At 40.7% G+C, this 25,436-nt stretch overlaps 4 protein-coding genes and 2 non-coding genes across 6 annotated transcripts; 3 read left to right on the top strand and 3 right to left on the bottom strand.

Annotated features, from left to right (window-relative positions):
• Window positions 1-1,981: 1,981 nt before the first annotated feature.
• On the bottom strand, window positions 1,982-4,334 carry LOC108135970 (zinc finger protein 425). Its single transcript, XM_017256927.1, has 2 exons — window positions 3,686-4,334; window positions 1,982-3,131 (listed from the first exon to the last, which is right to left on the bottom strand). The coding sequence occupies exons 1-2, from the start codon at window positions 4,104-4,106 to the stop codon at window positions 2,284-2,286; spliced, it is 1,269 nt and encodes a 422-aa protein (XP_017112416.1). The 5' UTR covers window positions 4,107-4,334; the 3' UTR covers window positions 1,982-2,283.
• Window positions 4,335-5,804: 1,470 nt separating this feature from the next.
• LOC108135954 (eukaryotic translation initiation factor 3 subunit F-2) lies at window positions 5,805-6,985 on the bottom strand. Its single transcript, XM_017256905.2, has 2 exons — window positions 6,782-6,985; window positions 5,805-6,726 (listed from the first exon to the last, which is right to left on the bottom strand). Exons 1-2 carry the CDS (start codon window positions 6,884-6,886, stop codon window positions 5,965-5,967), a joined length of 867 nt encoding a protein of 288 aa, XP_017112394.1. The 5' UTR covers window positions 6,887-6,985; the 3' UTR covers window positions 5,805-5,964.
• An 808-nt stretch (window positions 6,986-7,793) lies between these two features.
• LOC108135958 lies at window positions 7,794-8,906 on the top strand. The gene has a single exon (XM_017256908.2). It carries the CDS (start codon window positions 8,036-8,038, stop codon window positions 8,444-8,446), a length of 411 nt encoding a protein of 136 aa, XP_017112397.1. The 5' UTR covers window positions 7,794-8,035; the 3' UTR covers window positions 8,447-8,906.
• A 1,011-nt stretch (window positions 8,907-9,917) lies between these two features.
• LOC108135961 (patched domain-containing protein 3) lies at window positions 9,918-25,330 on the top strand. The gene is made up of 10 exons (XM_017256914.2): window positions 9,918-10,476; window positions 17,128-17,258; window positions 17,323-17,468; window positions 19,991-20,205; window positions 20,367-20,548; window positions 20,610-20,789; window positions 20,851-21,014; window positions 21,079-21,417; window positions 22,015-22,328; window positions 22,653-25,330. The coding sequence occupies exons 2-10, from the start codon at window positions 17,128-17,130 to the stop codon at window positions 24,510-24,512; spliced, it is 3,531 nt and encodes a 1,176-aa protein (XP_017112403.1). The 5' UTR covers window positions 9,918-10,476; the 3' UTR covers window positions 24,513-25,330.
• Trnan-guu lies at window positions 16,268-16,341 on the bottom strand. The gene has a single exon. It is a non-coding gene; the product is annotated as a tRNA-Asn (tRNA).
• Window positions 16,526-16,599, top strand: Trnan-guu. The gene has a single exon. It is a non-coding gene; the product is annotated as a tRNA-Asn (tRNA).
• Window positions 25,331-25,436: the final 106 nt, after the last annotated feature.

Raw genomic sequence — 25,436 nt, 5'->3', positions numbered from 1 at the left:
TCCTATGAGAGCTATATGATATAGTCGTCCGACTTTGATGAAATTTAAACCGTAAATCGGAAATATTTAACCATTACTAAATGTCGAAGAACAAAACAAAAAATTAAAAAACAGAAAAGTTATAATTTTTTTCATTTATTTTTCCGATTGTTCCTATGAGAGCTATATGATATAGTCGTCCGACTTTGATGAAATTTAAACCGTAAATCGGAAATATTTAACCATTACTAAATGTCGAAGAACAAAACAAAAAAATAAAAAACAGAAAAGTTATAATTTTTTTTCATTTATTTTTCCGATTGTTCCTATGGGAGCTATATGCTATAGTCGTCCATATTTTGATGAAATTTAAACCGTAAATCGGAAATATTTAACCATTACTAAATGTCGAAGAACTAAACAAAAAATTGAAAAACAGCAAAGTTATAATTTTTTTCATTTATTTTTCCGATTGTTCCTATGGGAGCTATATGCTATAGTCGTCCGATTTTGATGAAATTTAAACCGTAAATCGGAAATATTTAACCATTACTAAATGTCGAAGAACTAAACAAAAAATTAAAAAACAGCAAAGTTATAATTTTTTTTCATTTATTTTTCCGATTGTTCCTATGGGAGCTATATGCTATAGTCGTCCGATCCGGCTCGTTCCGACTTATATACTACCTGCAATAGAAAGACAACTTTTGGGAAAGTTTCATGCAGATAGCTTTAAAACTGAGAGACTAGTTTGCATATAAACGGACGGACAGACGGACAGACGGACATGGCTAGATCGACTCGCCTAGTGATGCTGATCAAGAATATATATACTTTATAGGGTCGGAGATGTCTCCTTCACTGCGTTGCAAACTTCTGACTGAAATTATAATACCCTCTGCAAGGGTATAAAGATTATAATCTTAGAAATTATTACTACCGGTTGTCGTAAAATATGGAGAGGTTAAAGAAAATTGTTTAAAGAATACATTTATTCTTAATCAGTTAGCCTGTATGATTATGTTTCAAAGCCAGAATTGTAAAGTAAATCCTTTCAAAATGGACCTTAACAAAAAAATCTACATTGGAAGTTTTACATCAAAAAAGCTTTCCGATTTTTAGTTTTTTAACTAACAAAAGATTAAAGATTAAACTTTGTATTAATAACTTTTTGTGTGCTGCAAATATATAATTGTCATCGCCTAAATTTAGCATTTTTATTTTTTTTTGTTTCCACATTTTTGCACGATTTCTATTTCAAATTTTTTGTTTTGTTTTTTCCACCTCTGTTGTTTTTTTATTGGTTGGGTGTTTTGCTACTTTCACCTTGCATCTGCGTTTGGCAATCAAACGTTTGCGGCTTGCGACATTGTGACGGAAGATAAGACGGCCAGGCCTTAGAAATGTTTGCCAAATCTTGGATTGCGCAATAATATTGCAATCTTTCGTGATAAATGAAGCTATAATCAAAATAGAAAATTAAATTATGGTTTTATAAGGGCTCTTTAAGGTTTGTCTTACTACCAAAACGTCCACTTAATTTCACTATGTAACAATAGTTATTTAATTAGACATATGAATATTTATCTGAATGTTTTAAGGGTTGTCTTACAACCAAGACCTCCAATAATTTTAAATAAGTTTACCATTTAGATTTGTTTAAACTCAAACTATTTATCACTAAAGTCAGCATTTTTGTTTATGCATATCTTTACATTTGTCTTTATTGACGTTCCAACCAACCATATATTGGTTAATTTAAAAATAAAAATCAATTTTAGACACTGCGAATTGCAGGTATATAAAGTATTTGTATCGTTCCGAAAAAGCTAGTAATATAGGTTATTAATATATGATCAATATTAAATATTAGTTCAGTTATTGGTCTTGTATTTTTCCTGTGTAACAATAGTTATGTAATTATACATATGAATATTTATGTTCTCCCACGCAAGTTGTCATACTTTATAATTCTTTTGATGTCCCATTACAAAAGCCATAGTTTATTAATGTACCATTATTTTTATTGTTATTCAAATAAATGATTTGATTAAACTAAATACTAAAATTAACAATTCCACAATGCATATTGCGGGTATATAAGCAATATGAATCTTGCCGAAAAAGCATATATTTATGTTATTATCATAGGATCAATATTTAATATTAATTCAGTTTTCAGTGTAGTATTTTCACTTAGTAACGATATTTATTTGCGTCCGACTGGGTGTTATTGCCTCTGCCACGCTCCTAATACTTGATGCAGCCTCTCCTCGGGACGCGCTATCCTGTCCGGGGGGACCCTCAGCTCTCGATGGCCACGGTCTCCAGCTGGGCCTCGATGATGTCTGCATGCTGGCGCACCATGTGGTTGTTGAGGTTGCCCACACTCTGGTAGCACTTGTCGCAGTACTCGCAGGCGAATGGCTTTTCACCCGTGTGCACCAGCAGGTGCGAGTTCAAATGGCCACGGGTGAAGAAGGCCTTCGAGCAGGTGTCGCACTTGAAGGGTCGCTCCATGTTGGGGTTATGCGATCGCATGTGGGTGCGTAGATCGGACTTGGTGGGCCAACTTTTCGAGCAGCGCTGGCACTCGAAGATGCGCGGCTTGGCCTCGCCGGTATGGGTGCGCAGGTGGGACAGGAGCTGGGTGCGCAGGACGAAACGCCGTTCGCAGTGCTGACAGCCAAAGGGTCGCTCGGTGGAGTGCACCGACTTCACGTGGTACCGCAGGCTGTGCCGCGAGGCGAAGTTCTTGCCACAATCCTCGCACTGGTACCGCATCTCGCCCATTCCATGCACCGCAATCATGTGCAGCTTCAGCTGAAAGTTACGGGTGAACTTCTTCTCGCATTCGCCACACGGATGCAGGGATCGCGGTGTACCTGCTGCCTTCGGTTTCTGGCCTTCTGTCCGCGGCTTGGGCTTGGTCCTCCGCCTTTTGGGCTTTACCACAGGTTTCGTGGCTGGGGCTGGGGCTGGTTCCTCAGCGCATTCTAGGGGCGCCGGTAGCATTGGCTGAGCGATTTCAAAGGGTTCTGGGGTCTCCGGCCGGTGGAGCGGGGTGTTAAGGCTACCCGAATCCACAGACGATGCCCAGTAGGCAGGAGTCTCAAACTCACTGGCCGGGCTCTCCTGGAAGTCCAAGTTGTCTGTGATGATACAAAATCAAAAAAAATTATATTTCACCATGTAAGACAAATGTTGGGATATGAAATTAAATGAAAATTAAAGTCCAAGTTGTAAAAAAGGGGATACAAAATCAAAAAAAATTATATTTCAGCATGTATGAAAAATGTTGTTCTTTTCTTTTTTCGGCATATACAATACGAGCACTAAAAACCGAAAACAATTGGTAACTCAAGAACTTAAATAACTGATCATTTTGGAAAAGTAGCTAGTCAACATTTTTTTATAATTAAATGTATTAATTAATTTTAAATAAAAGTATTAATTTTTGTTTGGTTATCTTATCAATGTCCTTTAGGGGTATATACATTATTGTAAAGGGATAGTGATTACAGGATATCGATAGTTCAGCTTTTTAATAAATACTTTAATTTGTTATTTTTTTGTGTGTACGAAAACTTTGATAGTCGCAAATAAAAATCTAATCGGCAATTTGCGTAAATTTATTTTCAAAATCAAATTCGCTATTTTTTTTAAAAATGTATATGACATTCGTTCGAGTGAGTGTCTAGCTTACCGAAATCCACGGTCTCCATCAATGGCGCCACATAGGCCACCGGCTTGCTGGGCTGCTGGGGCATGGACACTGGTCCCTCCAGGCTGCCCACCTCCCGCTCCAGGCACTCGAGCACGTCGTCCAGGCCCAGGGCATCGCCCACGGCCACCGTGTGCTTCCACTGCTCGTGCCGGGAGCGGAGCACCTGCTCGGACTGCTCGCATCGCAGCTGGAAGTCGCGGGCGTCGTGCAGGCGGCGCAGGCAGAGTTCGCAGATCACGTCGGTGAGGTTGTCGCCGGGATCCAAGAGTAGGGCGGGTGCCAGAGCCTTCAGTTCCTCGGCCAGGCGGCTGGAGGCGTCATGGAGACTGTGGTAGAGCGGCGGCTGCTCCAGCAGACAGCAACGGCAGACGAGCGGATGGTGCAGCAGCAGCGAAAACATAATACTTTGATGCTAACAACGATCACCAAGGGTCGGGTTTCGGGTTTTGTTTTTTAACTTTTGGTTGCAATATTCAATGTAACTTTAATTTTAAAACAACTGACTTGCACTGACTTTCATAATAGATTTTTTCTTTGGGTTTTTATCTCAGCACGATCTATTTAATAGGACATTATCCCGAATCGGTTTTATCCCAGGTTTAATACTTGATGCGTCTGCTCGGATCGCCGGTCGCTGGACTTCTGAGGGTGATCCATTTCAATCCAGAGCTGTGCTGCCGGCACTGGCGATGGCTATCAGGAATGGTGACCGGGGGCGCACCAGATAGCCCTTGGCTTGGGCGATAAGTCAGCGGCGGCGTCGATTTGGCTGGAGGGGTGGGGGCACACACTACACTACCGAACCCAACAACACAAGAGCAGCATTCGCGGAGAGGGGTCAGCAGGGGTAGGGGGAGTGGGAGGGGCGTAGAGGTGGGCGGGGTAGGGCTACTATCGACGGTCAACGTCAACGTTTGCTAATTTCCAGTTGGTGCCTGCTAATTGATTACCCCGGCGGACAGACCGCCGACTGTCCCTGAACCGCGATAAGGCATTACTGTTTCGTCGTTATTTGGGTGGTCCACATCCACATCCCCCATCGATCTCCTTCCTGCGCCGTGCCCTAATCATTAAGAGTGGAACCGTACCGAAATAGACCTGAGCCGAACCTTATCAACGTCCGTTGAGATCTTCGATCCGCAGCGGGTTTCCCAGTTGTCTCACAGTTGTTGTATTCACCGCTAACTTTGGGCAGTCGAAAATGGCCCAAGGAGTTGGCCAACTGACTTGCAATTAATGGGAATCCCCTAGCAAAGTCACTAAGCATCACATGCTGCAATAATTGCCAACAAATTGCATCAGCCTAAGGGCTTTCAGACTAGGGCAACAAGAAGACGCCGGCGACGTCGGGGGAAGCCTCAACAAAAATCATTTGTTTTGGGCATGATGAACTCATTATCTCGACTGGGCATGATGCCTTTGGGTTCTAAAGTTCACACACAACTATCAAATTGAAAATCATAAATTTAGTAAACATTTCCATTTTCAAGACTAAAAGTAATAGATAATAGAAGGCTTGTCTGAAAATTAATCTTGATTCTATTCAGAAATAATTGAATTATAACATTTGTTCACTTTAACAAGATCCGAGCGACAAAATCTTTTCATTTAGTAAGTTCATCTTTCGAATATTTATACCCTTGCAACGCAGTAAAGAAGACATTTAAAAGACAATCAATTAGCTGGCTTAGATTTAATCGGAAAATTAATGAATTGTTTTTAAACGTCTAGATGGAACTCACGATTTCAGAAAGACGTCTTGAATTTTATAGCAAACCAAAAATTAAAAGGAAATCGACATAAATTTGTGTGTTTTGAACATATATGCAACTCAATCAAAAATATATTTTTAGTTGTATAAAAATATAACGATCTTACAGCTGCAATATGAGCAATCGTTTAATTTTTATGATAATCTTCGAAAATCCGTTTTTAACGTTAGCATTAACATTTTTGTCATTTTATCCGTTTTTTTTGTATGTTATCTGGTTTGGAAGCAAAAGTAAATTTAAAGAAGTTTTAGACAGTTCTATAATTAGGATTAACTAATACATTTTCCCTATAACTTACAGGGTATATAAAGTAGGGCTTACGGCAGTTAGCTTTCCTTGTAGATTTTTATTCAAATAAAACTATTTATAAGGCTTGACCTGTTAATACAAGCCAAAGTCGAGATTAAAGCTGCACTTACTAATCCGGGGTTCCCCCGTAAAAGCGGCGTTTTATTAACCAAGGTTCGGGTAAGGGGATGTTAAAATCTATTGATCTTGCATGCTGGACAGCTTTTCGCTAAGCTGAAGCTGGGTCTTGACCATCATGGAGAGCGTAATGGACATGAGCATGTCCCGCAAGTTGGCATTGAACATCAGTCGAAAGCTCTCGGAATCCAGCAATGGGACTGAGGTGAGGGCGTCGTGAAGAGCCCGCCCCACAACATTGTCCGGTTTTCTCTTCCTGGCCAATACATCGTTGATGTAGTGCAGCACCAAATCGAGACGCTGTTGCAAGTCACGTGTTTCATCCACCACTTGGACCAACTCGGGTAGAATGCGTCCCAACTTCTTGGTTGCCGGCTGCAGCGATTGCTTCTCCATCAGGCGCAGGGCCACCGCTTCGTCATTCCCGCTGGTCATCTCCAGGGGCACCAACGAGAACATCAGGCCTTTGGTGCCGCCGGGCACTCCCATTTCGACGGCGCAGTACAGTCGCGTCGAAAGTCGCTGGCTTTTCAGGGTTGCATCCACGAGCAAATGTAGCGGCTGCCCTTCACCGCACTCCCTGGAATAATATTCGTGCAACTGGACAGCGGATCGGGAAACCGATTTCCCGGTGGAGAACCATCCCACCACACGCTCTTGCGGATAGGCTAGCATATTTAGTTCCAGGATTTCGGTGGCATACGAAAGGTCCAGATCGATGCGACCCATATCCGGATATTCCTTGTGCAGCATCGTGAAGCAATTGGTGATCTCGACGAGCCCATCCTTGCCGTCGTTGCGGCCCAGCAAAGTGCCCATTACCTAATGTTTGTCAGATTTATTAATTTCTGGTCAGGAATACCCTTTTTTTACGCACCTGATTGGCATCCCTGGGGCGGCGCTCGTAAGCGTCGATAATTTGAAAAAGTACCAAAGGATGCATCAGCACCTTCGACCGCAGATTAAAATTGCTCGACATCATTATCCAAAAAAAAAAGGTTAAAAAGGAAGTAAGTTTTCTGAAACGTGAACTTGGTTGCACATGCGCTTTGTCAGGCCAAAGCCAGTGTTGTACAATGTAAAGAACATTGAGGAGGAGAAGGTGCCAAAGTTATCTAATTTTAGCCCGTTTAGAAACAATTGAGAGTGAAACACGAAAGCATCTTAGAAAAAATATTTAATTAAATTGTTTCATAACTGATTCTGTAACCTTGTAAATAATTTTAAGAACTGTCTGATCTTCTTGAGCATCTGTAAAGACTTTAAGCTCGAAATCAAAAATATCTGTCTTAAAATACATTTATTAAATACAAGATCAGAATCCAGTGCGTTCATAGTTCTTTCCTAAGTTCTTATACTCTTGATAAAGATTAAATAATAACAAGTATTTAAAAATTATGTTATCACATTCCATTTCCCGCAATCGGCAATCATAAAAGCTATTTTCGGTATGCTTTTAATGAAAGGAGAACGCCAGCTTAAAATTTTCCTCTAATAATGCTTGGTGTGAACTTGAACCTCAATCATGGCCCCAAATTATTTCCAAACGTAACAAGTTTAACAATAAAATCAGAAAGAAATTTTAACTACGGCAAGTCGATTATTTAATACTCTCTTAGAAAGAAATATACATGAGGGGAAATAGAAACAAATATATAAATCAAATATTTAGTTTTGTTTTCTTAAAAGAAAAGTTGTATAAAATATAATTACCTATTCAAAGTTATTCTTACCTATTTAAATATTCAAACAGGGTAAAATAACTGTAAAACATTGTATAAATACAAATTAATAACTTTTGTATGTTGCTTACACGTTTTTCACATTTTAATAAAAATTGTATTTTTTACTTTCTTGGCTTAGAAAAAAATAATTGAAAAACATCAATGTTATTTATGTAATGATTATGACTGGCGTAAAAACTGAGTATAATTGAAATTTTTAAAAGGGTTGCAAGTAGAGGATAAAGACTTATTACTTCGATTTCCTATTATTGTAGGTATGGTTTAATAAGTCGGCACAGGAAGTAATGACTATTTCCATTTCTGATCCGACGATTGTTACACTTTGAGAAAGCTGTCAGACGAGAATATATCTAATCTTACTTTCCAGCCCCAACACAATTATCAACATGGAAGGTTCCAGCCTAAACCTTGCTATTAACTCAGTCGTAAAGATCTTGTGCGTTGTGCTAGCTCTGAATATATTTTTCATGTTCCTCGCGGTCCAATTTGCGGGCTATCGGATTGATGACTTCGTGCTGAGTTCGTACGAGAGTTACCTGAAGAACAGGCCCCGTCCGTACACTTTAGAATCCTGGGAGAGGGGAATCAACATTCTGGCGGGCTTATACGTGGTCATACTTTATGTGCTGTTCCGTATCAGAGAGTACCTGAGATTGCAGAACTTGGAGGATATCCGCCGTCAGTGGGAGTTGGAGGCCCTCTTCCAAATGGAGACGGAGTTCATAGAACAGCTGCGATCCCAAGGCATCGAACTGCAGGATCCCTCTTTGGGTTTCCCCGATGCGAGCTGCCCATAGCTGTCCTCGTCTTGGCGGGCGCATTCAGGAGGCAATCAAATATGTATCTCGTTAATGCCGCCGCCTTGGACAATGTTAATGCTGGAATCAGCGTACGAGTGTATATATAGATCGCACGGCTGCTTGATTGCCCAGAATTGAATTCAACATTTGCCCGCCGAGCCGTGCGATACACCTACTCTACTCAATTACCCGAACGATCCAATATAAATCCTCCTCGGCCGAGTTGAACGTGCTCGGCTGACATTACTACACACACCACTTATACTATATAGCATACTATAGCGTATACTATATGGATGGATATGGAGAATCGGATCGTTACTCGCCGACAGCCGTACACTTCCAATAGTTCATTGTTTGTGGCTGCGCATGAGTATATTTTTATCGCGCACTGTCCCTCCGACTTTGCCTCTGCTCGTGTGCACTTTTCTCTGTTTGAAATAAATTGTAAATGATTTTTATTAAAATTTCCGCTTAAATTTCTCAGTGGTAATATCTGGGTCCCTGTCCCCCTCACGCTCTTTCTTTTCTAAGTTTGCCTTTTTTTAATTTGGAAATTCCTTGCGGAAAATGATTTAGCCGCTTTTATTCAAATTAGTTTTATTGCGCATATTTTTTATTTCCCTGCTCATGACACATATGACTAAACCTTTTAAAGCTTGCAATTTATCTACACTGAAGACCTGACTCAATAAATAAAATAGTTTAATGCCGGTTAGTCTCTAAATATTTAGGTTTGCTTTCTTCCACGAGGAAATATAATATATGTACCTTATTTATTTCGTCTGATTTTTATAAAAGAAAGTGATTGAGAATGTGATATCGAGAATACTGAATTAAAGAGCCAGGAAAATCGTTTTAATTTTTTAAACATTTGTTATTTAGTTTGAAGTTTACAACCGACAAATTTAATATTATATACGTAAAAGTGAAGTGCTTATTCAAATTTAAATAAACTAAAACAAGATGAACCATTTTCGGTGTTATTTTAAAATTCATCGACCACTTTAAACACATTTGCATCTCGTAATTGCACATTGAGTCCCTAAAATGTTCAGATGCGCGCTTCCAATGAAACCCATTTCCATAGATTTTAGGGCCGCATATAAACCAGCCAAAATTCACCTGAATCGCGGTGGTAATTCCCGTAAAACTTTTGCGCAGGCGCAGAAGAAAGCGGCGATTAATGAGCGAAAATGCGACCTTCAAACTGCAGTAGAAACACGAGCGCACCTGTTGATGAAAACAGGTATACAAAGGAGAGAAAGGAGAGGCACAGATTTTTCCCAAAAAATTGTGCGAACCGCTGCAAACCGGTGCACTCACCTGGGAGAGTAAGACATTCAAAGAGAGCGACAGAGAGAGAGGGATCAAGACCTGCAGGTGAGAGAGAGCTAAGCCATAGTTGAGCGCAGTGAGAGCACGTTAAGCCAAACGTAAGACCTAATTTTCATTCGTTTCCGTTACGTGGTACGAGGCGGTCGTGTGCGCGGAACTTTCGTCTTTCTTTTCAAGGCGCTGTCACTATAGCCAGCGAGAATCTCAATCAACGTTAATTTACAAGTGGACAAAAGAAGTCGAAAATCGGCGCGCATTAACGGTTACTGAATTCGAAATCGCTAGGCCACTACGTAAGCGGCAACGCAAGCCGCGATCCGTAAGATCTGGAGTCGGAGTGGATCTCTCAGTCCGTGTTTCGGTCTCAAAGTCATCGGTTGTCGTGTCGCACCGCCTCCGTTTCTCCTCGTTTCTTTTCGATCCGTGACAACCAGGTGAAATAAAAAAAAAAAATAATATCAAATACGATGGCCAAATTCAGTGCAAAGAGTGTGCAATTTTTGAAAAATCATTAAGAAATTCTGTGAAAGGCGAATCACGCAGAGCCGAGTGCAATTGAAAGGCTCGCGAATAATTTGTTGCCTCAACGAAAGTGCTGGAAAAGTACTCCACACCAAATAAATTAGCTAGGAAAGCATTATCTTGGATACGAGGCGAAATAATATAGCAAAAAATATCAGTGCCACAAGGTGAGTGAGATATCGAAGCTTCCTGATGGTTGCAGTTGAGATGATAAGTGCGCAGACTTTTCCATGGGGGTTGTGGTGTCCAGGGGTTGAAATCTGATTTACTTTATTCATTGGACAAATGCCGGGGCAATTGCGTTCTGGAATGTTTGTTGGAAAGTGCGTAGTTGGGAAAAATACGCTCACAAATTCGTACAACGTACGATATCCTTTTTTAATACTTTAAAGAGTGTCTTGGAAAATACTTGCTGATATAATATATTTGAATATAATATTTGAATAATAATATTTGTCTGCTACATATGCTACATATTTTTGCAACAAACAGAGGGTATTCAATGGCCGGTTGTGTCAGCTATATCGCTCTTTATGTTTTCATTTAATTTACTGTTTGCTGGTTAGTGATTTGTTTTCATTGACAGGGATTATTTCACAAAAGTAATAAGCAGCGTGTTTCTCCGAATTTTTACTGTGTACAAATTATGAGCAACAATAGAAGTAAAGTGGTCTCAGTAATTCATCGCTTTGTTGATGAAAAGCAGTTCAGTAATGTCAGAAGCAAACAAGAAGCAAGCGACATTCTTAACAATTTCATGGGTAATTTAAACACGAGTTCATCTAACAAACACAATCGTAGTTTCGAGTCCGAAATTTAAGTGTACAAGTTTGTCTCTATTTGCATCAGCCATAAAATATACATAATTGTCGTTGTTGGGTTCCAAACTGCAAGTGCAATTGCAACAATAATCCGCCACTGCGGGCCAAGTCCAACTCGCTTGACTCTTTCATTTGCAATCGGTAGTCGAGAAAGAAACTCAAAACTTTTGACAGGCAAATTAATGAAACTCGATTTGAGAGCGGCTACAATTACAGCGTACAATTAAAGAAACACACAGCTGAGCAACAGAAAGTGGGGCACGGATCGAAAAACCACGTTAAAATTTAACTGGAAAATGGCCAAGGAAAATATGTAAATACATTGGCCAATAGACAACCTCGTCGGAAACTGCAGATGCCCCGTCTCACATGTGTTTGCATCTTCGAATTTGGATACAACTCACAAGCAAGAGTGATTACATAAACTGAACTTTGGTGATCCGGTTTGGCTGATGGACCTGGCACTGAGTTGCGGACATAACCGAGGGAGTTTTTCGGCCCAGTTAATGAAAGTTTAAGTGAAATTCGCGGCGAAAAGGAAACCGGTTGATTGGCTCATCCCTATAATCGATTTTCATGTGACTGGCTGACTTATGCTCAAGGTTAAAGACGAACATTTGGTAACGACGTACAGTTGCACGATTAAGATTTTGAGCCGGTAAAGCCACAGGTAGCTGGATTTTCCACCCTCATCTTGACCAGTTGTGAGTGGACTGAACTGCAGGTAGTCTGCAACTGCAACCGAATCTATGCCGCTTTGAACTGGTTTTATTTGGCTGGGATTTTCATTTTTATTGGGGTTTTCCTTTTAAATTGCTTAATGTACGCAGACACTATAGGATACCTGATCGCAATCTAATAAGTTTTATTGCTCCATTAGTACTTCACAGTGTTCAATTAGCAACTCCACAAACAGCTCATAATTTGCTAAAAAAATTCAGACATAGTATAATTGAATGTTTGCTTAAATGATTAACGGCAAACGGCATGTTGTGAAAATGAGAAGCTCCATGTCGATATTCAGCCCAAAGCATTGTTCATTTTGCTAAGTGCTCGAGCAAGCTTATTATAATTAATAGTTAAACGGGTGGAAAAGAGTATAAACAAGGGGGGCATCTTGAAAGGAAAAGTGCCCTTCTATCTCTGTCTCTCTCTCTTTTTTTTTTAGAAGCTCTCAGCTGGTTTCAGTTCAGAAATGCCGTTACAAACGGCCATATGTACATATGTACATATGATATGCGATCAGCCTTGCACTTTCTTTTTCTTTCTTCGCTTCTCTCTTTGTGTCTTCACCGCCATTTCTTCTCAGAGAGTTAGTTTTCGATTTTTTGTCGCTTGTGACTTTTTGCCTTCGCCTGTGTGTCAATTGGTTGATTCATTAACTCGCCGTTGATGGCCGGAAAAACTCTGTCATAATTAACTAATTTCCAAGGAAAGTAAACCTAGTCGGCTAGTAAAAGTGAACGAGAAAGTGTAAGTTATGGAAACGACTTATCTTCGCTCAATTAATTATAACAGAGCGATTGTTAAAGAAATTACAAAAGATTAAGCTTGTTCTACTAGAGAGGAAGACCAATATAATACAAAAAGATAAGCAAAATATACATATGTAGTCATTTTTAACCATTTTTTGTAGCCTAAGTTGAGCACTAAAAACCGCTTTGTAAAAATTATGATTTCCAAACTCAACATGATTTTTCCACAGCTTTCGTATATTTATAAATAATTTAATGTGAATTCTTAATTGTGGCTCTAAGGCTTAAGGTAATTTTTGGCACAGTTTCAATGACAAGCGTGTTCAGAAACACATATAATATTAGACTTCATTTCCTTTTGAGATAGTAATTTTCCAAGTATCTGACACCACCGGAATTGCTTAGCCATTAACATTTTTACCAAATCTTGATGCACTTAATTTCCTTTAAATCTGTTTTTAAGCTGCAATTAATGAATGAAATCAGATTGAGATACTTACGGACTCTGCTCCACTGACCTACAGATCTGTGACTAAACAAAGAGCCGATAAATTCAAAATCAAAACATTTTCTTAAACAGCTTGCCAGGTAAATGGTTAATTAATGCAAAGCAAACAAATCAAAAAGCTGAATTCAAATTGAAAGCGGCCACCTAGTGTCCGTGTGTGTGACTTTGTGTTTGGGCCAAGAGCTGTGAGTGCCAGTGTGACCCAGTTCCAGGTTGAACGCATGCCGCTGGAATCGTTCCCTCACGTCCCGCTCCGTTCCGTTCAGTTCAGGCCATACAGTCGGTTAGTCAGTCAGTCAGTCAGTCAAGAGGCGCAGAAAAAGTAGAAAGTGAATTTTTATCTTGGCTTCTGGCTGGAGGCAGAACCTGAAAGACCCCACCCGCCCTTCCATCGCACTTCCAAACACAAAAACAAAAAAACAGTCAAAAACTGTTAAGGCTTTCAATGTTAAATGCTTAGCCCCCAAGTAAACTAATTAAAATTCATTGCAAACCAATATGTGGCAACCAATTTCAATTGTAAGCGACCTTTTTTCAGCTAGCAAACTGTGGCCAAAAAATCGACGGCTCATATATGTATAAATTTAAAGATAAAACTGAATCGGCTTAAGCCGAGTATGCGTAGTAATTATAAATATTTTTGTCGAATTGTCACTCCCACACGGTAAGGTCATCAATCGCTCTTGTGTTCTACTTCAATGACTTGACCCCAATATTTTTTAAGGCAAAACCCACAGTCAAGTAGATAATAACAAAAAATTCATTTCGAAACCGAATTCCCAATAGCAAAATATATTTAAATATTAATTAATATTAATTTGGTAATTTCTCGGTATTTATGCTTTGTGCCACCGCAACGCACAAAAGTGAAAGTTGTTGACTTGGTCAGAAAGAAAAACTCGCCAAAAGCTTACATTCGTTTTGCTCGCAATCAATTTTTGCGCTGACCGTTTTTCGCCTCCTTCTGTTTCTTCTTCTTCTGCCCGTAAATATGCATTATATAAATTGTTAAAGCCAAGCAACGGCGGCAACAGCAAACATCTAAACGGGGCTGGACAAAACCGGGAGTTATGTAAGCCGGCCAAGCAAACAGTGATTAAGACGGTGATGAAAACGTGTCAGTGAACTGTCGAAAAGTCCCAGTTGGCTAAGAACGGGAAAGAAATGCTTTCTTTGAGTGAACGGGAAGAAATCCATTAATATAAAAATCAGGAGTTATACTTTTACTTGACCCGAAAATGGACAACGTATTGTTAGGAGACTAAAAATTCTTGCAGAAAGCTATCAATTTTAGAAATGGAAAAAAAAAAACATTAACAAAAAGTCAGCCAGAAAAGCAAACAATAAAACGTCAAATGGTTCGACACAGAAAGTAAAAACAACAAAACAAAAGACTGAAGAGACAAACTCATTTTGGTCATCAACTTTCTCGTGCCAAAACGTAAAAGCTTTTGAAACTCATACCAATCCCAGGCTAAACACACGCATTAAGTTGAGTATTAATAAAAAAATATATGCATACAAAAATTGGGTTGGCAAAAGCAAAGAATCCGCCTTGTATCATACAGTCTTGACCTAGAAATTATGCAAAAACCAAAGCCAACAAAAAAACTCTTCTCTTAAAAGACATAAGTTGACAGCTTTCTGGGAGGGAAGTGCCCGGCATAAATCGGTTTTCTTAGCACGCATTTTGAGGTTGTTCAAGGCAGGTGCCTAGGCTCTGACTCAGGTACCGATCGAAAACGGAATTTTGTGATTTTGAATTCGCCTCCAGTTTCATAAGGTGCTACAAAAAATTGCTTTAGTCATAGAGACTACAAGGAAAAAAAGCATGATATTGCATTTTGCAAAAATTTTCGGGCACATTTAATGTCATTCACAAATGCACAACTGACTTCAACAAGCTGGAGAAAAAGGGGAACCCACATGGTTATGAAAACTGAACCGTGGATGAGTCGACACCGATCTTGCGACATGCATTTTTAAAGTTCATTAATGGATTTTGAACCGAATCTGAAGCTATTTGTTATGCCAGCTTACCCATATTGTACAAAATTTATATTTAACTTTTGCATAACGGCTTTGAAGTTTGAGGCCCCATTGATGAGGCATTAATTGGTGATAGTAGAGGGATGAGAAAGATGGAAACTTGCTCGAAATTTGCAGATACTATATGATACCTTTACGCCTCACTTCAAACCAATTAAGACGTCCAAAAACCGTTTTTCCAAGTATGTGAACTCCAATATTGATACACTGACACTTCCCGAGCAAAGAAAAACCTGCGCAGCTGGCCTGGCCGCGCTGTTTATTTAATCATTTTGACATAATGAACCGTTATGTCAACGGAGGGCCGGGCGCCCCAAGTGGGCATTGAAGTCAAAGTTGGACCCGAAGTCAGTGCTATAACCTTGAGACGGCTCCGTGACTCAATTTGGCGAGTGAAGTGCTCGACTTAAGCGCAGGCTGGACTACTCGGCTTGGGCATGTTGTAATACCCAGTGTTTACCGTACGAAAAGCAAAACAAGATTGTTACAATTTGGTAAAAGTGCAGCGTCAGTTGTCGTTGAACCCCAGAGCAGAAAAAAAAAGGAAAGTAAACTTGTATCAACTTTACGTGTCGTGGCAGCTCGACAAATCGAATTTTTCGGTCTGCCGCTTAGCATGCAACTAGTAATGTGAATTGTAGTTTCAGCGCAATGATCAGACAGCTTCTGATGCCATTTCTACTTAATTTTCTGAGTCTAAATGGTTTCCTTATGTATTCTTGCCTTTCATTGGCTGTTGGCAACGATTATTAATGCGTTAGGCAAATGCCAACGCTAATGTTCTATTTATGTTAAGTACGATAATCCTTTGTGCCTACACATTCATAGTGCCCATGCGCCCAAATTGGCTTGTGACAATCTGTGTTTGGCATGATAAATGGCTCAAACTAATTGAGCAGCTTGTGTACCGCAAAAAAATTAAATATTTTTCAAAACATTTGATGTTTAGTGGTGAGAATGGCCTATTGTCAGCCAGTAAAAAATTAACATTTTAAAAGTACAAAAATTAACAAAATGTTAAAAACCAATAAAAATAAACTTAAGAACAAAATTACCGAACATTTAAAAACAAGTTTCATAAAAAAAAATAAAAAAGTTTGGGTGCCGCCCCCGGGTGGACTCGAACCACCAACCTTTCGGTTAACAGCCGAACGCGCTAACCAATTGCGCCACGGAGGCAGTTGGTGCTTTGCTGGCGCATGTTCTAGTAGAGCTCATTGGGATTGCTTTACGGCTGCTGTTGGGCTCACAGGAAATTAAGCTGCTGGGCCATTCCTATTAGAATTTATTTATATTCTTATCTGATTTGTTCCCCGTTTCGTGCGTGCTGTCAAATTTAGTGAAATTTTTCGGTGCTCGCATGGCCTCCGTGGCGCAATTGGTTAGCGCGTTCGGCTGTTAACCGAAAGGTTGGTGGTTCGAGTCCACCCGGGGGCGAATCAAACTTTTTTGTACCCGTTTTCTTAATCCATTTGTGATGTAATTTTTTTGAACAAAATTAAAAGTATTATTGCTACGTACTTGAGTTCTTTAAGCGTGTTAATGAACATTATTAGGGGTTTCCTTTTTATTTCGTTTTTGCTTTTTGTTGTTCAGTGATTTAAAGATGAACAAGGGCATTTGTTGAGATTCGTTTAGGCAAACAGCAGCAAAGTGAGTCAAAGTGACCAAAAACAATGCGTGTCTAAAGTTTAAGTTGAAGGTGTCGATGAACAAAGCCAAGTAGACACGGCAACGAGCACGCGGTACACATGTTTGTCTATTTTTGTAGACACATTTAACTTTACTAATATATATAATTGAGTCTTCCATCTTGCCTTCGCCATTTGTCTTTTCACCTTCACTAGACAAATCGCATTAGGGTTCGGCATGCACGCGAGTTGAGAGTTTGAATATTTATTGCTATCTATATTGTTTCTATGAACTCTGGACTTGGCTAATTTCTAATTCTGTTTTTCTTCACAGATGACTTGCGGCATATCATGTGTCGATAAGACACTAAACAAATCGTTTTACCATTTGGGGATCTGCATAGCCAAGCATCCTGGATATTTCATTATCATTCCGGTGCTGCTGACGTTGCTTTGCATGACGGGGTAAGTGAAGTGAAGTCAGTTTTGGATGGAAATCACTAACTTATATTTAAACTAATTTTAACAGCTACCAGCAGCTAAAGTATCAAATCGATCCCGAATATCTATTCTCTCCTATTGCGGGGGAGGGCAAGACTGAGCGTGCCATCGTGGAGCAATACTTTAAAGTGAATTATACGCATCGCTTCAATGTCGGACGCATTACGAGACCCGGTAAGTGGCGGCAAATATGTACACTCAGTGACTACCGCGGCAAAAATTGGTCAATTAAATGTTTCCAAACGTTTTGCACCTTGCGGAATGTGGCTACTTGCCGGCTTTCCGGTCGTTTTTTTTTTACATCCCATCCCAACCCATCTCATCCTATCCCAACAAACTCTGTTTTGTTTTGTTTTGTCACCGCCCTGAACTGACTTCAGCTCAGATGTGCAATAAATAATTTCAGCACACGGGTGAGATGGAGACATAACATCTTATCTTTTATTGAGGTCTTGAACTCGGCTCCGTTTTACAGGCTATTAACTTCGCTAAATGGTTTATTGGGCAAAAACAAAAACAAACGCCAAACAACAATAATAGTAACAACAGAAACATTAGTAATAATTGCAGCTGCAACAATGTCAAAAGCTAACTTCACCAAAGTATCGCATAATTGCCAAATGACAAAGAGTCATCAAAACTTAAGCAGTTGTAGAGATTTGATTAGCAAACTATTCTATGATTTACTATTTTGTCATTACAGTTTAAATAAATTTTACCCCTACTTACTTAAAAAAAAATTAATTATAAATATGTGCAAACTAATATGTTGTATAAAAACTGAGCCCCTATGCACCCATTACCTGTTTGGAAGTCTAGATGTGTACTGAATGTTAGCACAAACCTTATTTTTATCATCGCGAATTGAGAGGTCAGCTAGTAGATTGCTTACCCAACCCTTAACATTTGCATAATTTAGGCTTCGTTTTTCCAGTCGTTTGGACGGACTTAATTGCCTGTTGCAAAAATTTAGCAATACGGACTTAGCCTAAAGATGGGAGAAACGTGTGCTTTAAGCCAAATGGGCTGCGAATTAAATAAAGTTTATTTGCGAAAGCCTCATAAAACGGCTTGAATGTTTGCTGTTCAAAAAGAGCACTTGCAATTTTGTTCTTGCGAAATCATTAGCCCCATTCTGCGTATATGATCTCAATGTGCACTGAGCAGTTCTCGGCCTGAGATGCATGCAGATCAGTGCAACTGTCTCAGAGTATTAAACTGTGACGAGCTCTCGTATGGGATACAAGCGAGGCATCTATATCTATCGGCTCATCATTGAACTTTGTTTTGACAGTCGGCCTGGCAATAGGCATTCAGCCAAGATACAAAAAAACCCGTCGAGTGTGTGGAGGCCACAAGACACAGCAATCTGTGCAGATACAAATCCACATCCACATTCACGTCCACGTTCGTGCTCTCAGCGGTATTATCTAGACCGCATTTAGTCGGTTACGACCAGTTAGCCAGCAAACTCAGTGCTCCGCTTCGATTGCACTTTGGCCAAATGTGCCACAAGAGGCGTGCAAGCTGCAACTTTCCCCTGTCTTTGGGAAATTTGTTTATGGAGCGCAACAGAGGAAAAATCCAAAAAATAATTAAATTACTCGCTTTGTTATTTCGCCAAAAGAAAAACAAACAAACAAAAACTGATGTACCCCATAAATATTTCAACGTATAACGTAGCCTAATTTATAATAGTTTTTCCGTTGATCCTGGTGCCGGAAGACAATAGATTTCCGGCTGTTTGTTTTCCTCTTTTATCACAAATAAACTTTTGTGTTTGAGATAATTTTTTGTGGACGTTGAAATTGCCGGAGAAAAAATTAATATTATTTGATTCCTCAATTCGTTTGATGAATTGTAAAGACTTCTGGTTTTTTCGGACCGCAATCAATGGAGGTTGTCTTTGTTAACGTTTTTATATCATTCATAACAAAAAGATGGCTATACAACGTGAATGGTTTGCTGATGGTTTCTAATATTTGATCAGATTCAAGTTCATTCACAACTAAAATTAAAGCTCAGGGATCGAAGCTTTAAATACCCTGTTTTAATAATTCGATTGTATTAATATAAAAATAAATATTTCAATCTTTCTATAATTTATAAACTTTATAAAAATGTATAATACATAATATACTATAAAAATAGTACTTTACTATTTTTATTTGAATCGTTAAATTTAAGTAAGGTACATAAATGCAAGTTGATTTATATAAAAAAGGATTGTGGTTGTGTATATCAGTTACAACTTCAATATGAATGTCAGTGTAAACAGTGAGGTGTCTTCTCTTCTTTTTCGTAAATTGTACGAGAAATCTGGCACGTTTGACAATTCTTCGATGAAGTATAGTTGAATATATCTAATATAAAAGTCGCATCAATACTGTGACGCAAGTACACGAGGCTGCAATTGTTATGGCGCATTAAATACAAATAACGATTGGGACAATCGACTAATATAAAGTGGAAGTGCGATAAACGGGCAAACAGAAACACAAATGAAATAATCGATCGAAACCGAATTCAAATGGAATTCAATTAAAATTATTGTCACGCATTGGCGTGTGGGTAAGAGCAGCAGTCACATTAGCCTTCAAGCCTAAGTCCACAAAGTCACTAATTGTTTTCCAAGCGTTTTCTGGGGACTTAACCATGGTCACCACAACTAATCCAACATCCGTCTGCATTTGTAGGTCGCTTCGGGCGAGTCATTGTGATAACAAAGGATGGCGACGAAAATATGATAAGACGAGAGGTGTTCCAGGAGCTGCGACAGCTGGATAATCTCATCCAGAATGCGACCACCACATACGATGGGGACACCTATACCTACAAGGACAACTGTGCCCGCTGGGAGGGCGAGTGTTTTGAGAACGATATTCTAAACTTGGATGCGCTAATGGATGATGTGAGTATGGTGATCATTAACCAGAATTGCATTCTCTTAAAAATTTAGTCAATAACTGTTTAATTTTATCAATAGTCTAAAAATCTTTTAAGCTAAGATTCATGCAATTTTGAAAATGTTTTCTCCACGCTAATATTTTTTCTCGCATTCCTTGATTTCAGATCGAAGCGGGTCAACTGAATCTCACATTTCCTTTCATGTTTAACCCAGTCACGTGGGATGCTCACTTGTTTCCCGTGTTCTTTGGTGGCACCAAGCTGACTGAGGACAATCATGTGATCAGTGTTCCGGCCATACAGTTGGTCTATTTTGTCACCGCCGACACCAAACGACAGGATGCCAAGTGAGTACCCAAAAATTACTCAAAAATTGGACCACGACTAAGACAAATGATGCCATTTTAGGGGTGCCGAATGGGAAGAAACCTTCCTTAGGGTAGTTGGTAACGCAGAGGACTCGGGGCTCTTTAAACACATCTCGGTCTCGTACTTCGCCTCCCGCACCCTGGACCACGAACTCGAGAAGAATACGAAGACTGTGGTACCCTATTTTAGCTCAACTTTTTTGCTCATGGGTCTGTTTAGGTATGTCCTAAAAGCTATTCCCTAAACTCAAAAGAATTTAACGCTTTAACTTTTTATTTAGCATAATCACCTGCATGATGGGTGATGCAGTTCGCTCGAAACCCTTTTTGGGTCTCATGGGCAATGTGTCGGCAATTATGGCAACTCTGGCAGCTTTTGGCCTGGCCATGTACTGTGGAATTGAGTTTATTGGCATTAATCTGGCTGCCCCATTTCTGATGATCGGTATGTATGCGATAAAAAATATTCTAAGGGACTGTCTTTATTATTTGTTAATTTCATTCCACAGGTATCGGCATTGATGACACTTTTGTAATGCTAGCGGGTTGGCGCCGCACCAAGGCCAAAATGCCAGTAGCGGAGCGCATGGGCCTAATGATGTCCGAGGCAGCCGTTTCGATCACAATTACCTCGGTCACCGACTTCATTTCGTTTCTGATCGGCATCATCAGTCCCTTTCGATCAGTGAGGATCTTCTGCACGTACTCGGTGTTCGCCGTTTGCTTCACGTTCCTGTGGCACATCACTTTCTTCGCCGCCTGCATGGCCATCTCGGGCTACAGGGAGCGCAAGAATTTGCATTCCATTTTCGGCTGCCGGGTCCAGCCAATGTCGGTTGCCATTAAAGGTGAGTGAACTGCCGGATTCGATGGGATTGGGATTGCGATTGGTATTGCCTATTGTTGTTCTGCAAGCGCGTGGAGTTTTATTGATGATTAAGCGTCGCTGTCATTTATGCACTCTTAAAAACAAAAAAAAACAGTTTTAAATTTCTTTATGAATTGTCAATATATTTTCTAAATGAATTACGATTGTCTCTTGCTTATCGTATTGGTAACCTATTTTTTGTGTGCACACTCTGCAAGCCGCTAGCTAATCAATATATTATTAAAAACAGAATGTTTCCAACACATTTAAGAAATCTTTTGCAATTTGAAACGAAATAATAATAAAATAATTCATAAAATGATCAAATTAAAGAATGCAAAATATCTCTTTGCGTTTTAAAAGATTGTACACGCTGCAAGGTCAAGTTAAGCCACAACCGGATCGAAGTAGTCACAGTTAAGATGGCTTAACACCAGCAGCAGCTGCAACATGAACTTGATCATGAGACACAAACAACTAGACTAGTTTGTGTCTTGGCACAACAAGTGCTGAGTACAATTGACTCAATTGAGGCCAATGGGAACTTGTCTCACAAAACTTCTTTCTATTGCCGCAGAGAAACGCAACTTCCTGTACAAGGCGATCATGGCGGGTGGCATCGACCACAACGATCCAGACAACCCCATCGACAACAAGGACCACATGCTGATGGCCTTCTTCAAGGACAAACTGGCCGCAGTCATTAACAACAAGTGGTGCAAGGCGATCATCATATTGGCCTTTGCCAGCTATTTGGTTGGCGCCTGCTACGGAATCACGCAAATAAAAGAGGGCCTTGAACGGAGGAAGCTTTCCCGGGAAGACTCCTATTCGGTGGAGTTTTTCGATCGCGAAGACGACTACTACCGCGAATTTCCATACAGAATGCAGGTGGGTTTTTTTATTTCGATGTTTTAAATAACATATATTTTTAAGGGGCATTATCTAAACTTTTCTTACGAAAATAATGTTTTATATAAACATTTTAAATAAAGTTTTGTGGTGTGAAAACCATTTCTATAGCTTGGATACTGGGCTAAACTTTTTTTTAAAACTGTTAATCAACCACTATATAAAATTGGTTATTGCCAAATCAAAAAAACCTTAAACTTAGTCATAGTTATAGTCATTAGTCATAGTTTTACCATTAAGAGTGGAATCAACTTCAAATTTCTCTGTAACAGAAACTAAAATGTTTTTTCTGCTCTAAATTAGGTCATCATTGCTGGGCCACTCAATTACTCGGATCCTGTGGTGCAGGAGCAGGTGGAGAACTTGACGAGCACCCTTGAGCACACCTCGTACGTGACCTCCAGGCGCTACACAGAGTCCTGGCTGCGTTCGTTCTTGTCCTTCCTGGAGCGCAACAATGAGCTGCTCAATGTGACCATTGACGACGAACAGAATTTCATTGAGGCCGTGAAGGAGCACTGGCTGTTCCCCGGTAATCCCTTCTCGCTGGATGTACGCTTCAATGACGATGAAACGCAAATTATTGCCTCGCGGTTTCTCATCCAGGCGGTCAACATCACGGACACTAATCATGAAAAGGAAATGGTGCGGGATCTGCGACAGATTTGCAAGGACTCGCCACTGAATGCCTCGATCTTCCATCCCTATTTCGTGTTCTTTGATCAATTTGAGCTGGTGCGACCGGTATCCCTGCAGGCGATGGTGATCGGCGCCATCATCATGATGATCATTTCATTCGTCTTTATACCAAATATTCTGTGCTCCTTGTGGGTGGCCTTCTCGGTCATCTCCATTGAGCTGGGCGTGGCCGGCTATATGGCCTTGTGGGACGTTAACTTGGACTCGATTTCGATGATTAACCTGATCATGTGTATTGGCTTCTCGGTGGATTTCACCGCTCACATCTGCTACACGTACATGTCCTCGAAGAAGCGCAGTCCAAAGGCTCGAGTCCGTGAGGCCCTGCACTCCCTTGGTCTGCCGATTGTCCAGGGCTCCAGTTCAACAATTCTGGGCATTGTGGCCCTTTTGCTGGCCCAGAGCTACATCTTCCTGGTGTTCTTCAAGATGGTCTTCCTGGTGATATTCTTCGGGGCCATGCATGGTCTCTTCCTGCTGCCCGTGCTGCTCTCGCTCTTTGGACCTGGTTCCTGTCTCACCTGGACCGGAAAGGATGACGGCAGCGATGCCGAAGTGGACGACAGTGTGGATGAGCGTCAGCTGGAGAAGCCCTTCTCGCAATCCTACTACATGCAGTACCCCACCATGGGCATCAACGGGCCCTACTGCTCGAAGGGATTCCTGGGGGCCCCATATAAGGCTTACGGCGTGGACGAAAAGGATCTGGGACTGGGCACCTCTGGCGAGGACTCCTCGGAGAGCAGTTCTAGTCGATCGCAGCGTCGCCAGCAGCAACAGGTGGCCGCCACCGAGGAGGAAGTTGAGGTGCGGGAAACACCGCGCCGACGGTACGAAGAGGGCTGGCGTCGCTCCTCCTACCAGAATATTTATGGTCAGGGTTCGGCGGCACAGTTCCAGGCCCAACCGGATCTCTACGGGCAACAGGTTTCGGCGGCCGAATGGCGCCAGCGCCTGGATACCCACGAGCAGCAGCAGCGACAGCGACAGCGGCGAGGAGGTCCCTACGATAACTACCACCAGGACATGGACATGGAGATGGACATGCAGAGGGCACGACGCAACTCCCACGGGGACATTATCGATCTGCACGGAACGCCAAACTCCTCCATGGACGAACGTCTACGGCGACAGCCAGAGCCCTTCGGTGCGGGCAGTGGCGATGACAGCAGCTATCGCCATCACCTGGCGAAGGCGATGCCACCGCCCACAGGTGGTGTGCCCCCGGCAAAGCGCTATCATCGACGACGTTCTTCGGAGGACTCAACCAATCGCCATCAGCGTTGGCCGGCGAACATCGAGGAGAGGAGGGCGCGACGCACACACTCGCCAGCCCACAACCGCCCAGAGACTGCCACGCCCAGCTACGCCTACCGCTCCTCATCGCACCACAATCTTTACCAGCCAAATGGGAAAGGGTCAAAGCATCCACCCACTTACCAGTACGGCGATTACTACCAGTGAGGAAGGCGAGGGATGAACTCGTGGTTATGTGACAGGAATATTCCTAATATATATAAAGTTGGGTGGGTCGACCTCTAAAAGATTTACTAAAAGGGAGGTAGTATTTGGACATTTAGTAGACTTTTGAATTTCCTTTTTAGCAGGTAACTATAATTTTTGTTTTTCATGTCAAAAGTTTCATAGATTACTTTCACAATGTTTTGGTCGTTAAATTTTTTTTTTCGACATCCAATGCAGTCAACCCATCCAATAAAAAAGAGACATAGAGAGAGAGCAGAGCAAATTGTCTTGTCAAACAATATTTAAGTTAGGCCTTTTTGAAAAGAAATCCCAACTATTTCTGTCTTCACTTTTCTTAAGCTTGCCCGGCATAGAATATACACATTAACGAATACCCAAATTGGACAAACCACGCTCACATTGATCAAAAGAATTATTTTCGGTGTGAGCTCGAAATTGTTAGTTATTAATCCAGGTTCGATCTATTTATCCCAAACATTTCATCGATAAGAGCTCGAGTCAGACAACTTAAGTTACCATCTACACATATACTATACACCTAGTAACATGTATGCTACTTGAGTCAGACTTTGGGTTCCCCCATATCAGTGTTTATTTAAATTAATTTAGATTTAGTGCGAGTGCGTGTAAGAGTCTGTTCAATCATGTTTTGTATAGCAAAATCAACGCTGAGTAAATATTTAATAACTATTAACTGTTAAGAATGGCCACATCAAGGTCCGATCATTTGGGACAAGTTTGTAAAGCGTTTACAATATTTTCTATTGAATAAAAATTTTATATTTTCCTAGAAACAATGTGCACTGTCAGTGGATAATGTTTTGTGTGTATGGGGTTTGGCCTAATGGCTTTTTGAGCTACTTTTAATGGGATGTGTCATGACCAAGGCCATATAAATGACTT

This window comes from Drosophila elegans, unplaced genomic scaffold, assembly GCF_018152505.1.
Source record: "Drosophila elegans isolate 14027-0461.03 unplaced genomic scaffold, ASM1815250v1 contig_520, whole genome shotgun sequence".
Classification (NCBI taxonomy): Eukaryota; Metazoa; Arthropoda; class Insecta; order Diptera; family Drosophilidae; genus Drosophila; species Drosophila elegans.
This window is presented reverse-complemented; position numbering and strand designations above follow the sequence as displayed.

Excerpts from the sequence above, each read along its gene's own strand:
- LOC108135954 (XM_017256905.2), bottom strand. The coding sequence starts at position 6,886 with ATGATGTCGAGCAATTTTAATCTGCGGTCGAAGGTGCTGATGCATCCT. Across the intron at positions 6,727-6,781 it reads GCCCCAGGGATGCCAATCAG|GTAATGGGCACTTTGCTGGG; the intron begins GTGCGTAAAAAA and ends GACAAACATTAG.
- LOC108135958 (XM_017256908.2), top strand. The coding sequence starts at position 8,036 with ATGGAAGGTTCCAGCCTAAACCTTGCTATTAACTCAGTCGTAAAGATC.
- LOC108135961 (XM_017256914.2), top strand. The coding sequence starts at position 17,128 with ATGACTTGCGGCATATCATGTGTCGATAAGACACTAAACAAATCGTTT. Across the intron at positions 17,259-17,322 it reads ACGTTGCTTTGCATGACGGG|CTACCAGCAGCTAAAGTATC; the intron begins GTAAGTGAAGTG and ends TAATTTTAACAG. Across the intron at positions 20,206-20,366 it reads TGGATGCGCTAATGGATGAT|ATCGAAGCGGGTCAACTGAA; the intron begins GTGAGTATGGTG and ends CCTTGATTTCAG.
- LOC108135970 (XM_017256927.1), bottom strand. The coding sequence starts at position 4,106 with ATGTTTTCGCTGCTGCTGCACCATCCGCTCGTCTGCCGTTGCTGTCTG. Across the intron at positions 3,132-3,685 it reads GATGGAGACCGTGGATTTCG|ACAACTTGGACTTCCAGGAG; the intron begins GTAAGCTAGACA and ends GTATCATCACAG.